General features: G+C 43.1%; 1 protein-coding gene across 2 annotated transcripts in view; it reads right to left on the bottom strand.

Annotated features, from left to right (window-relative positions):
* Positions 1 to 9,375: 9,375 nt before the first annotated feature.
* Positions 9,376 to 14,756, bottom strand: part of pcdh17 (protocadherin 17) — a 59,752-nt gene continuing 54,371 nt past the window's right edge. For both annotated transcript variants that reach the window (XM_036586765.1, XM_036586766.1), the window contains exon 5: positions 9,376 to 10,231. In XM_036586765.1, coding sequence (XP_036442658.1) covers positions 9,537 to 10,231 — 695 coding nt within the window. In that variant the 3' untranslated portion in view covers positions 9,376 to 9,536. The remainder of the gene's footprint in view (positions 10,232 to 14,756) is intronic.

Raw genomic sequence — 14,756 nt, 5'->3', positions numbered from 1 at the left:
ATGTTATCAGTTTCCTCTTTCCCCTTTTCAGCGTGGTTGACATTTTGCTGTACTCAACTGAGGAGGCATAAAAGGAGCAACGTGGGATATGTTCTAATATTATTCAGAACATGCTGTAGCTCTGTGGCTGTGCTTTTATTTAATGTACAGTAATCTCCTTTTGGAGGCAGGAAGAGAGCGATAAAAGCTATCAACAGGAAGCGAGATAGATGAAGAGAGAAGAGCTGGGAGGATGGGTAAGAGGCGGGGGGGGGGTGTTCAGAAGGTGCAGGTGACATTTACCAAAAGCCCTCTGAGCAGCAGTATCGCAGAGAGCCCAATCTCAACATTGGATATTTATGAATTGATTTGGCAGTGTCAGTCAGAGTTGCACTTTGCCACTGGCGATAATCCATTTGATGGGATTCATATGTCTACTTCGTATTAGGTTTCCGCACTGCTTATTGACCTTTTCATTTAGCATCTTTGACTTGCCGCCTCGGCTCCTCACATCCGTGGGCTTGTTGGGCCTCATTATGCCAGATTTCTAGCTTTGTTGGAGAAGAGAAGATTTTACATTTAAGTGCCTGTGTATAAAACAAATACAGGTGTTTTTTCTCCATTCCGTTTTGTTTGTATGTATGTTAGTGTGTGTGATGACTAATTGGATTAAATTATTTTGTCTTTGCGGTCAACTTATGACGTTCGTTTTGGAATATGTACCAAAAACAGTCATAATTTATTTTTACATGACCATTTTCCAACCTCTCTTTATTCCTTAGAAATAAACAGACTAATTTTGTTACGGTGCCATTAAGATTGATATGTAAATGAACTCTGTTCTGATTGGCTGCCACGTAACTAGATTTACTGTCCTCCTCCAAACCATTTCTTTCCAGACAGAGCGGTAGATGAGTGGTTCCCAAATCTGGTCCACTCTTCATTTTTCCTTAATCAAACACAGCTGATTCAACATATCAGAAAATAATCTAGACCTTCATGAGCTGGCTCATCAGGGAGTCCTCTGCATTTCAGTATTAACCTTTTTGAGCATAACGCTGGGAATATATACGCCAGTCCTCCGCATCCAGAAGGAGAAAGCTCAGTTTCTCTAATTAGCTGCCTGACATTTCACTTAATCCAATAAAAAACAACACGGCCGCAATGTGATGAAGTGATATCAGTAATTGGAACTTGCAAGCCGCTGTTGTCCATCTCGGCGCTGGCGCCGGTTAATTCTGATGCCTACAGAGATATCATTAAATAGCTCAAAACGAGACGCGGCTCATCCCGAAGGACCCACGCAACATCGTCCCCCCTCTCTAATCAAGCCCTCCGTCCCCTCGCTTTCAAACACCGCTGTGGAGCTCCTCATATATGTACAAAGGCACGGGCATGCAGATTTTGATCTGTGTACAGCGGGCCGTATCATTTCCCCCTCCTTATGTTGCGGCTGTTTGATGACACAAGGCTTTTTGGCACCCGCTCCGCCACTGCGACTGTGATTACTTCCTCTGTTAGCATCTCCTTGTGGCCACCTTTGCTATCAAATCAAAGTCAAGCTGATTGTCCTTGCTGAAGCTGACAGCTCTATTTCCTGTCACTCGCTTGCTGCGGTTTGTCTGGCCGTTGTCATTACCACTGATTTTGAAGTGGTCGCCTCTATCTCAGGCCGCATTATGCACTTCCAATGCCTTTGTGTACCTGATCATTACATTCATATGGGAACATCACACTGGGGTTCGCTGCTGAAGTGTCCTTCAAGGGTTGAGCAAGCATTAGACAGCCGTATCATTTTAGAAACTGAGTCCAGTGCCCAACCATAATAACGTATGGGTCAATACAGAATGCTTAAGCAACTGGGCTACACCTAAGTGCCTGTCCAGTCTCCGTACTTTTAAAGAATGAGCAAGCTTTGGGCTAGATGAGTTTGGCATGGTGAGCAGTCGGCAAGAGTGCAAGAGACTGGGCTTAATTTCCCCCTGTTCCTTCTCCCTCATTAATTAATACCTGCCTCGGGGCTACTGATATATACAAACAAGACGAATACCGAGAACGCATATGAAATGTGCCTGCAAATGAAGGCAAGTACAAGATAAGAAACCAAAATAATTTTTTTAGCCAATCTTATTTTGAAAAATAAATATCGTAACATGCATTATGCATCGGCGTGAAAGCCCTTAATTGGCTGAGGACTTGCAAAAGCGAGCACATGGTTGCTCATGTACTTGATTTGGGGAGGCTGTCAATAATAGTGTCCTGCTGGAGATGGTTACATTATGAAGCTTTTTTTCTTGCAGGGTCTACAGCAGTTCATGTAGCCCTCGCACTGCCTTTTTCAGAAGGCTGCCAAAAATGTCAATGACCGTGACCATGATGACCGTTAAAGAAATAATCCAAAAGTCTTCGACCAAATCTACATCTCCTGCATTTGTTGGGTACCTGAGGTTGCCACCCATTCAGGATTTCCCTGGATCATCCTGATTTAACATAGCAGGAAATAGTCTAGACTTTCATGTGCTAAATGAAATGCTTCGCTTTATCCAATCAAGCCATTGGTATACAAAGAACCCTCAAATAGAGACAAGTGCTCCAGAAAGGTGCATTGTTGGTAACACGTGTAAGCACTAGACAGCACCGCAATGCTGTAACTGAGAAAATTAGGGTGAACTGACATCGACACTCTTAAAAAGGATGGTGCTTTGGTAAAAAAAAAAAGGTTGTATATAAACCCATGAACATTTAAAGAACGCTTTGCGTGATTAAATGATGCTTTGCATGGTAAAAGCATTCTTCAGATTGATGGAGAACCATTTTGAAAAGCATTCTATACAGCACCAAAAAGGGTTCTGCTATTGTTACAATGTCAAGCTTGTAACAATAGAAGAACCCTTTTTGGTGCTATATAGAACCCTTTTTAAAAAAGGTTCTATATTGAACAATCTACAGCACATTCTACATCCATCTGAAGAACTGTTTCATGCTGCAAAGAACCCTTTAATCATGGAAAGGATTCTTTGAGTGTTCATGGTTTTAGAACTATTTACTTTACCAAAGAGCCCTTGAAGAACCATCTTTTTTTGAAGTGTGTATTTTAGATTGCATCATCAGCATAGCTACCCCTGAATTTAGTAAGATAAAGGTACTGATTGAGTGTGCTGGAATTTTGCAGGTCTGAGGTGGCAACCCTAATGGCACCGTCAATTAACATGGACAATAACTGGCCACAATATTTCTCTCGAAACACACTTATGATAGAAGTCAAAGGGGCAGCTGCTGAATTCTGTCAGGAAACAGACAATGTAAAACATTCACAGTATTCCTTTAATGCCAGCAGGACGAGCTAAGCTGGCAATTGAAACTATCTAACTCCTAGGCCTTGCTATTCGAACTCGCCTGGCTCAGTGCTGCTGAAGCATGACTTTCCCACTGGTGACAAACGAGGATCTCGTAGCGTATTTTCCTGGTGTTTTATTGGCCGCCATCTATTTCTTGACGTCAGTTCAGGTTTTTACATTGGTTCAGCTACGGTTCATGTGCGTTCTGAAAATAACCCGCTGTCAATGGCCACTTTCTGCTGAGAGCTGAAATTCTAGCATGACACTCTACTTGCCTACGTTTCTGGGTCACTTGGAACCGAAAAGCTGTCTGTTTGCTAAACAAGACAAACATTCTGATGGTTTATGCATCTGGGGGAGGGGGGTTTGTTGGCGAGGGGGGGTTAGTATTTAAGTAAAGCCGCTTGTCTGTCATTCCGGCAAGGCAACAGCAGCAGCAGCAGCCCTGGCGCGTTAAAGCTGCCCGCAGGTTGCTTTGGCTGGGAGCCCGCAGGAGCTGGGCCGCGCTCAAAAGCGCCTTCGGTGCGCTCCGAAGCCTGTGCGCGCGCTCCACTTCAACAGCCCGAGCTGCCTCGTGCCTGTCGGCCAGTGCTCTGCTTTAATCTCCCTGTGTGGTGGGAATGTGAACTAATGAGATAAATTAAGAATCATTAGCCTAAAGCGAAACTTTAAAGATATCATCCATACACAGTGGATAAAAAAAACAAAAAAAACAACACAGATTCCTTCAAGCCGGAGCAACAGCAAACAAGGAGGAAGGGGGTGCGTTTAATTACATGCACTGCAGAAAATACGCCACAGATGCACAAAATGTCTTTAGCAAATAAAGAGTGAGGTTATCATACAGTTGTCCTGCATTGCCTTGATAATAAGGTTGCTTTTCTGCAGCCTTTAAAACACACTTTTACAAAAGCGGAGTTGAGATTGTTGCAAGTCGATGCACAGTGCAGACACAGTCAGGAGCCATATACATTAGTAATAGCTTTTTTATTGTTTTTTGCTTGTTTTTCTCAGATAGATCACATAGAACACAGCCTTAGACAATAGCAGTTGAGCTTATCCATACAATGTATGCCTCTGTTCTTTTTGCCTGTTTTGCCCAGCGCATCGTGGATCCCCCTGGGTGAGCGTGTGTATGTGTGTGTGAGTGTATGTTGAGGAGAGGATTAGGAGCAGCAGGAGGAAAGGAGGGGGGTGTTTTTTAAAAGAGTGGCGTCCTAAAATGGGCCTCATTCAATTATGCGTTGAAGCGCCAGACTTTGATGGCCAAAAATACCCCAGTCTGACTAATGCAGCGATCAATCCCTCGCCATGCCTACCCGGTGTAATTAGACAATAATGAGGGTGCACTGCATTATGCTGGATCTCAAACTATGTGTTGACCTCAGCAACTTATACTCCATTAGACAGCAAATAGCTCGCAAGGCTTGTGTAATAAACCATGCATTCCACCTCACTGGAAGAACACCCGTGTTTATATACAGGCCTTAACTTGGTGAAGTGTGTAGTTTTGACTACCAGTATTTGATCTGATTTGACTTCCAGTGACCCCGTTTACACCTGGACATTAAATGCGTCTTGAGAATCAGGATCATATCTGGATGGCACTAAATGCAGGTATAAATGCACCATTTTAAACCGATTTAAATCTGATCGCTGCAACCACTTTGCGAGGTGGTGTGAGGTGCATTTTAACAAGATGTTATACAAGTTTAACTTCATTTGTGACAGTCTGCGCAGTGACAGTGTGAGTAGGCTGTACTGATACATCAGTTCAGTGACGTAAGCAGTGTCACACATTTTATTCTTGCATTTAACATTTTTCTTTACAAACTTTGGTCTTGCAGCATCTCGCCTCTATTGGTTGTGCATGAAGGATTTTGGGTGACTAAAGTGGGTTTTCCATCCACCAGTTTTTTTTGGAAATCTGAAAATATGCAAAAAAACCTGAATGGAAAAAGACAGAAATTTGGAAAAACACCCGAACATCACAAAAAGAGTTTTGCACTAGGATGAGGTGGAAAAGTAGGAATGTCACTAAAGCCGAAATGCGAAAAATTCATTACTTCGAATATACAATAACGCATCAAGCTGTGAGAAACAATTGGCCCTACAGATGGTTCAGTCGTGTCGCATAGCTTTTCGAAGGTTGTTTTGGACGTTCTAAATTGCCTAATCCAAAGCTGGTTTGAAAAATGGCTCTGCACAGTGTGCTCCTGTCTGGTGTGTTTGTGTTTCCAGCTGCAAGGTGGACGTCGTGGGTAAGGCTTTCAGCCCTCCTTAGGTGGGCCACTGCTTGTCTTGCCTGGTGTCTCCGAGCTGCAAACAATCCAGCCATAAACACATGCTGAATGGAGTTAAATCTCTCCATCTTGCTCGTTTCGATGCAGCCTCTAATCATGGTAGACTCTGTCGTCTAAAGCATCTTCGCATAACTGTAGTGGATGGAAACACATCTAAATTCACTTTTTTCCTGCCGGAAGTTTGTAAATGCGCATAACATCTGCAAAACGTTTGAATGGAAACCTCTCGAGGGATAAACGAAGTGTGCATTTTATGGCTGCATTTGAAGGATCCTACAAAACGGATTAACATTCAGTGACAACGGCCAAGAAATGCAGCCCCCCTCAGCTTTGAGACGCGGCCCCTGTCTTGCTATAATACTTTATAATGCACATAATCTATGATCAGGATGACTAATACAAGAGTCTGATTACTCTAAACAGCCATCTTCTTGTAAACATTGGTGTCTGGAAATTAACGGTGTGCAAAATTGTGACACTGTCCTCTGAATAGAACAGGAAAAAGCAGGAACATCACAGGTAACTTGTTGTATATGAGCTGATTTGCATAAGATCGAATTGCAGTCTGACTAACTGGAGGCGCACTGATTACCAAGTGTAAATGCATGTGATTAAAATCCTAAGTTACAGTCGCATACATGTCACATAAAACAACCAGGTGTAAACAGGGTCAGTTTGTCTGATCGATAATAAACTTGGAAACATGGCTGCGCTCTGATTTAGAAGGTAAGACAGAAAGCATTTTATAGAGGTAAAAGGTTCAGAGATAAGGCCAAACACACACAGATACCTTCACACAGAGGCATCCACTAGCGTACCACACACACACCTTTGCAAGCCATGAAGAATGAGTAGACTAAGATTTGGGAAAAAAAATAGTGCGAGAGGGGGAAAAACAAACGGAGACAAACGACAAGCAGGGAAGTTATTTCCATCTGTCTGGCTTTGGGTTAAAAACGCTCTTAAAACCTTTCATGTCTGTTGAAGGCGTTGCTCGCTTAAATGAAAGGGAGCGCGCGCCGTCGCACTATACGCTGATGAGCGAGCGGAGCGGGGCGCGCGTGCGTGCGTGCGTTAAGACGTTCTGAGGCGCGAGCCGCCGCGGCGCCTTTCATTATTTGTTGCGGTTATGTCGAGAGTGTCAAAAAATGTCAGGCTCGTCAGTGTGTTCGGGAAAAAAACTCATTTAGAAACCAACACAAAGCTCCTCACACTGAACTCCTTCCTCGCTATCTCTCCGTATTGATAAACCCACTGCACCAGGAGAAAAAGGGAAGGAAGACAAGGGAAGAAAAGAGAACGAGAGCGCGCCTCCTTTCAGCCAGGATAGGAGACGCGCTGGTAGGCAAATAAATAAATATATAAATAAATAAAGGTATAAATATGTGAATATGCCTGTGTGAAGGATAATAGGAGTCTTTTTTACGTTGCGGTAGCTGCAGAGGGCGGCCTGTGTTTGACTTGCTCCTCAGGCGACTGCGTGAAATGACATAAATAGTCGATCATGGGCTTTTTTTTCACCTCCCCCACCCCCATCCCCATCCCCCACCCCAAGTATTGGGCTTTTTTCCAGGTCCTGTTATGTTCAACAGTTCACTTGAGTACACAGTCAGAATGCAGAAGGGTCGTGGTAGCACAGAGCTTCAGCGATGGAGAGATGGAAACCCGTTGAGTCTGGGCACGGCATGATCCAGAGCCACCGTGGAACCAAAATCAGGCCATCGGTTACCTCCTCTTCAGCCATTACGTTTAGGAAAAGTGTCCACTGCGCGGAGTGGAGTCCGATTCAAAAATAAAGATTTGTAGTCTGTTGTTTAGAAAGAGAAGCGGTAGTGTGAGGTGAACGCACAAGGCTGTCACGAACTGTAGACCTGAAATAAACGCGTCGTTTGAATGCGGTCTCTACTGCTACAACAATGCTCCGCTTGGAGGAGAAAAAAGGAGGGAAAAACGCATCAAAACAAAAGACCGTCAAGTTTCATACAACTCAAGTGAAAGAGCGAGCGTGAATTGTTTTGGGCTCGTGATGATGAAAACACACTTACATAAACCGAATACATAAACTGCTCAAAAAGAGGAACCCTTTTTGGTCCTTATATACAAAACAAGATAGCACATTCTTCTCCAGAAGACCCCCCCACCCATCCTCTTTCTGTAGTCAAGTGCGCTACAGTCATCAACTAGTCCTCCAAACGAGTAAGGCAGTATAAATGTTAGCCAGAGACTCCACACTGCATCATCACAAATGGCAGATTTAGATTTGAGATGAGAAAATAGAGGGGAAAAGAAAACTCAAATGACAGGAAATTGTTGCAATTAAAAAATAGCTGCCTTGTAATTTTGTCTCTGCGTTGCCAAAAAACTAAAAAAATCCTCAGACTGTAAGACGTTGTCGTTTCGTTTGAATAGAAATGTGCTGGCTCGACAAGCTTCGAACAAGGGAAAGCAGAAGGCATCCGTTTGAACACGCGTGTTAAAAATAATCGTAATAAAAAAACGTGGCCAGACGTACAGCAGCCAGCCAGTTCATTAAGAGCAGAGAGAGAGAAGAAGACGACGAAGAAAAAACAAACCCGATAGCAAATGAAACTCACAGAGTTTGACGGCTACTAAGGCAACAGTTGCCAAATACAATATAAGCCCATGTATATTGCAACACAACTATATATTAATTTAATAAAATACACAATATAGCTCTTGTACACGTAACAATTTGGCTCATATGCACAGAAATTGCAGAAAAAAAATCAATAAAAATATGTCATTTCGATGTAAACACATTAAATTGGATACATTTTGCACATTAAATGATATTGTGTATAAGTGACAATGTGAAGGGACATTTCCTTTTTTTGTTCTTTTTTTTCCTTTTTTTGACATTTGTTTTCCAAAGCAGTGTCCTTTGCAGTTTAATAAATATCATCAACTGCATTTTCAGCGTCAGTACGCTTGTCTTTTCCCGATTTTCCATCATTTTTTTTCTTAGAAAATGTATAAATATTTTGTTAATATCTGGACGCTATACATAAGTTCATATATTTATATATATTTATCTATATATTTATATAGATATTTTTTCACAGTTGAGGAAATACGTCCCTAATATACACGATTGTGATTGCCTTAATTTAAATGTTGGACACGTGGAAAGTCACTTACAAAGGAAGTGACGAGTTGAAGACAGTTGAAGACAGCGTTCACACAAAGGACCAATGAGTGAAAGAGTAACAGTTTCACCATTCTGGAATGTTCCATATGTACGTATACATGGGGGGAGGAAACACAGCTTACACATGTGAATAGAAATGACCAGTGAAGAAATGGTTACATTTCTTAATTAAGCACCCCTGTTACCACCCCTCGCCCACCCTTTTAAACCACCCTCCCCCCCTCGGGTTAAGAGATATCAGAGATATGTTGCACTCCATACATTGATAATACAAAGTCTGAAAAGATAAGAGCATGGTTCTGTTTTGATGAGGTCCAACCGCATTTGGGGGTGTTTGATCCACTCCCTTCGTTTAGCTGCGATTGTCAGAATAAACCATTCTCTCAGGACCCTCTGGGCCGAGAGGGGCGGTGTGCGCCGTTCATTGTTCCAAGAAAGGTGTCAGAATGAAAGTTTTTAGCTGGTGGGCACTTGAAGAAAAAGCTTGCTAGAAGCCAGAAGCAGCAACTTCTGCAACTCCCAAAGAATCCCTCCCCTCCCCCAAATTACAACATGGCATCCAGACAACCTGGCATTTTCTTTTTTCTGAATGGGACTGTTCATCAGACGTCTTTTTTTGTTCTTGTCTGCCTGACCCGTGTGCGCTCCACTCTCTCAGAGAGTGTTTTCCGAAGCTGACGCACTTTCTTGTCCCTCCTACCTCTTTCCCTTTTCATCTTTTCATAGCAGTCTGAAGCATCAGCCTGTTCACTTTCTCACCGATGTGGCCTCGTTACCCCTGCAGTCCTGCAGCAGTTTATCGATGTCTCTGACCACTTGGTCGGCGTCCATGGCACCGCTCCGGCCTAACTCGACCCCGCCCTGCTCCAGCGTGCAGTCCTGCATCTCGGCTGCTGTCTCCTGGCTGATCCGCGAGCGCGCCTCCGCCAGGACTTTAGCCACGGGGTCCGAGTAGCCCTGCTCTCTGCTCTGCTTGTTGGGTGAGGCATACTGTCCATCGGGGACGCCATAGTGGCTGGTGCTGGGCTTGCCCTCAGCTCCGTCCGCCACGCCTTTGGCTGAGGAGCATGGTGAGCCGCTGTTGCAGCCTTTGGTAGGGCTGCATGAGGCCGAGGGCACTTCCTGAAGCAACGGGCTGAGGGCACGCTTGGCCTTCAGGTAAGGCTTGACGTTGGCCACCAGGATGGTGTGGTCTCGCCGCTCCTTGCCGAATGTGCAGAAAGTCTTCTTACCATTAGGGTTGCCCACCGTTTCATAAGTCTCGGGCTCCACAGCCACGGCCTCCATGCCAGCGGGAACAAACAGGTTGGTGCGGTAGTCTGAGCCCTCGGCCTGGGGGACGCCTGCCCCTCCCCCGCCCGCAGCAGGGAACTGGGGCATCCAGCAGCGGTCCGAGTGACCCAGTACCCGACACTCATCCGTGCAGTTCACACAGTCCTCTTCTGCAAAGAGAGAGCAGATTAGATTTACTGCCATGTCACAGTTCACAGAAATACAAAAGACAATAGTTGCAACAGTTATAGCTGGCAATAATAACACCACAAAGTATTTCAATATTAATTATTTCTCACTCATAGCTCATTAAAGCAACTGGGGAAATTCTATCAGAATTGCAGATTCTACACTTTCAGTCGATACCACATCTGTGTTTGCAAGTACAAACGTAGAAGAAGAAGATCTAAGAGAGGAGGAGATGTTTTATGATTTAAATTTAACAAAGTTACTGTTGTGTATACATTATATTTGGTGTAAATCAAAGGTAATCAAAGGCCAGAGTTTTAGGGAATCCTTTTCCAGGACAAATATGAGGACAATTTTTATGACTTACATACATGACAGCTGTTGCTCATGAAAGCTCATCTTAAAATGAGACAACACTGACATTAATATTGACAATATAACCCTAACAACCCCTTACTGATAAAGTGACCCACTGAAACACTCACACAAACCATTTCTCAACCAATTATGTGCACACAAGTTCTACTAAAATATTAGAAGTTAACACTACTTGATTCAGTAAGCGTGTTATCGTAGCCTCGCTCTACCAGGCGTTCAGACACAGCATCCATAAATCTGTCCACATGTGGCACTGTAGCATTCGGAAGTACAATAGGTGTGAATGGATGGTCAAACTGGGCATTAAAAGTTAAAATATTCAAAAGTATGCAAAAAAAGAATATGCTAAAATATACTATCTCAGTGGCTTAAAGGCCCAGTTTTACATGTTTCCAGGACTGCACTAATATTTCCAGGATATTTGATCACTTTCTTCTTTAGCAGGTTAATGGAAAACTAGTCTACACATCTCCAGGTCTTCCAGGATTTGTGGGAACCCGACTGTGTAATCTGAAATTACTTTTTAATAGTACAGCAAAACAACCGTAATAAATTGCCTTCTAAGGGTTAAACCTGAAAATGAACAGGGAAGCGGAAAAACATTCACTAGTGCCAAAGTATACGTTCTTTATATAGTACTCTTGTGATGGCACACATCCACACACACACGGGCATTCACAAACAGTCTAATTATATAAAGGAGGTCTTCCTGCTTTCAGGGGAGCGAGGGGTACCAGCTGGCTGAGTGAGGGAGCGTTTTCCATGAGCATGATCAAGGAGATGGCAGTGAAAACTCCAGCCACCCATCCTCCCCCTCTTCTTCCCCCAGCACACACACAAAACAACAGCATCTCCGTTTTGGCAAAAAAGTGTGGTGCTGCTATCATAAATTTATGTCACTGGGCTTTGAAGCTGTCCCAAGGCAGCCCTGCCATATCTTTCAGCCAAGCTCGCCTAGTGCCACACTCCGCAAGTGTGTGTCTGTGTGTGCGTGTGCTCGTGCGCATGCTTGCTTGTGTGTATGTGTGTGTTTGTCTCCACCCCTTTCATCTCCTAAGGAAACCGTTCTAGATTATTATTGGGCTGTTTTTTTGATGGCGTGTCAAATGGGTCCACAAATTGCGACAGGAGGAGAAAAATGACATTTTTAACCGAAAAACGCTAACTAAAAGAGAAATGAATAAATAAGTGAAAGCAAATAAAGAGAGAAGAGAGGGAGACGAGCAGCTGCTATTTTTGTGAATATGAATGTTCAAAAGGCTGAGGTAAAGCCGTGCCTCAGACACAGGCCTCTGTTTGTGTGTGTGCGTAAGACTGGGCAAGAGTGAAAACACACAAAAAAATAGATAAAAAATACAACCCACCCTGCGTAAGCGACCAGTGCCAACGGCTCTAAGTGCGTGTGGATGGAGGTGCAGTGATTTATGCAGTACAAATGCTACTTCATCTATATTTTATATTCTCAGGATTTCTCTCTTTCGGGAGGTAAGCAAGGTGGAAACACAAACAAAAGAGCTCATGAATTTATGAAAAGCAACATTTTCAATAATCTAGTACTAAACCAATCCCACTTCTTTCAGTGCTCACACTATTGCACGTTCCATGCTGAAAACTCTGGACGTTTCACTTTATATGCACAAATGATGTACTCACTGAATGTAAGGGAAACTTTTATGTTCTCTTTTTTGCCTCAATTTTGCTGGAAGCACCAAGAGAGAAGCTCCAAAGAAAGTATCTACTGATACTAATGACCATTTTCCTTGCACAGTGTCTGTTGCCACACAGCTCTACATTTGCTCCTGGTATTCCCACAGGTTTCTCTTAAATATAACATTTTTTCTCTGTAGGCTTTTCCACATATTTATATTCATTTAGTATGGGGGATTTCTCTCTCGCACTTAGGTCACAGTGTCAATGCTTTTGCTATTTGCACCTGGCTAACAACACTTTGTGTTCCCTCATCAGATGGTAACTGAGTTTCAGCAGCATGATAAGCCCTGCAAATAATGTTTAACAGGGAAAAAAGCTCAAACAAAGGGGGTGGCAGCTTGGGGATTTGCAAGGACAACAGAAGCAATATAGAAGAGTGCTCCTGCAATTGAGCAACAATGTAATGGCAAGACACCCTGTAGCAGAAAAGCTTAGAACGGTTAAGTGTGCTGAAATCCATATCAGTGTTTTATGTCCCTTCCAAAAAGATTGAACATTGTGTCTTTTCTTCTGGCTACTATATGTCTCACTCTATTATATATGACAATGCGCTGTATAGCACCTACTGATGCAATGATAACAGTGTTTACCTTCTCCAAAGCATACGCTCTGTTATTTTCTATTGAAAAATTCTACAAAGGATGTGTAGTGAGAATAAATGATCAACATTTGACCTTATTATCATCATTAATCATACTTTAAATTGCTCCTTCACATCGTCTGTGGAAAAGGCCAAATGGTGCAATGAAAAATGATCGTCCCTCTCCCACTCCTGACTCTCCATTGTTCTTGATTCCACTGTGTGTCTGGCCAACAAAAGCCTTTCCCTGCAGTTGCCTGCAGTCTGCTTTGGGTGTGTGGGGTTTGCAGCTAACCTTGAAGCATTTTTAAATTCACCAAACCCTCCCTTCTCGATGGAGCATGGAAAAAGTTAATGGCAGAGTGTACCTACTTATACCAACGTCAGAGTGTATGGTGTCAAAGCGCACATGCAGGACTCAGGTGACTGACATGGTGCATGAACTTGTTAACCTGGAGTAGTAGGATTGTTTTTGCCCCGTGTCTGAGTGGTTACGGGTCACTGCTCTGCGTGAAGGCCTTGTGGGGCGCTGAGGGTCAGCAGGCTCAGTTTGAGCCCAGGGAAGAGCTTTCCTAGGCCAGGAGACGAGTGCAAGTTAGAGGAGCTGGTTGGTGGAGGTGGTAGATAAGAGAGCTTGACATTTGAACCACAGTGCACTTTAGTGAGGAAAAGATGGTGTCCTGTGTGACCACATGCACACAAACACACAAAAATACACATAAGGCTGAACTTTGCAGAGCAGATAAAGAAACAGAACAGGATTTCCTTGGATACATCGCAATTTCCCCTCGTCCTGTTGTTTTTCACTAAATATACTAATATGTATGGGCATTTGAATCGTTTTAATAATTTTTCTCCAAACATCTGTATTTTTACACAAATAGTGTTCAACTATCCCAATTAGAAAAAATATATATTGTTTTGAATAACAAATTTTTGGGAATTGGAAATTTTGAAATTTTGAAAATCTTCTTTGTTGACAACTCACACTGCATGTTTGAATTGGCCATCATGTATGGCGTACGGCCTACATGCTCACACGGTACGAAAATGCCCTGTCCGATTGACATGCTGCGATAAGTGCTCGTGTTAGATATTAATGGCAACCCCTATAGAAAGCTCTCTGTATGGACAGTTTCCAATAAACCTGTTTTATTCAAAATAACAAGCTATACACCTGAATACCAAACAAAAATGCTGAGAAAGCAAGTCTCACAAGTGCACCAAGTCTTTCTACAGTCTAGAATAAACAATTTCCTTCAGTAGAACAGAGCAGAGTTGGCATATACAAACTTTGTTACTGAATAAAACTTTTTGCCTACTCTTCAATTGTGCAGTGGCAGTGGTTGTGGTCGTGTGTGGTTTGCTTTTTGCTTCGAGAAATCGGTCTGTGAAACTGCTCAAACTCTAGGTTCTGATGTCAGAAATCAGATCATCCAACCACTCAATTATGGGTCGCTGATCCATCTCTGATTGAGCATCTGATATCTTTGGCACACAAAGCTGGCTACAACTCTCAGGATTTTGTCAGTTGCATATCGGCAACATCCATGTATACACCCCTCCGTGCAGTGTGTTTTATCATTCAGAGGGGAAATAAAGTTGTTTCTCCAGCTAAATTCTAGTCTGCAATAGCAAAATCTGCCTGCACTGGACACTGATGAAATATGAGCCTTTCAGAGCATGAATCCATGGGATTTTCACGATCATCTCCCTCTACACGCCGTGCAAAACAGAAGGCTGTGATTGGTCTTTTAGCATATCAGTAAAAAAGGCATCTTCCTCGCAAAGTAGGCAGTTCTTGGAAACATTACACAGTGATATGTACCTATAGGCAG

The sequence above is a fragment of the Colossoma macropomum genome, unplaced genomic scaffold (assembly GCF_904425465.1).
Source record: "Colossoma macropomum unplaced genomic scaffold, Colossoma_macropomum, whole genome shotgun sequence".
Taxonomy (NCBI): domain Eukaryota; kingdom Metazoa; phylum Chordata; class Actinopteri; order Characiformes; family Serrasalmidae; genus Colossoma; species Colossoma macropomum.
This window is presented reverse-complemented; position numbering and strand designations above follow the sequence as displayed.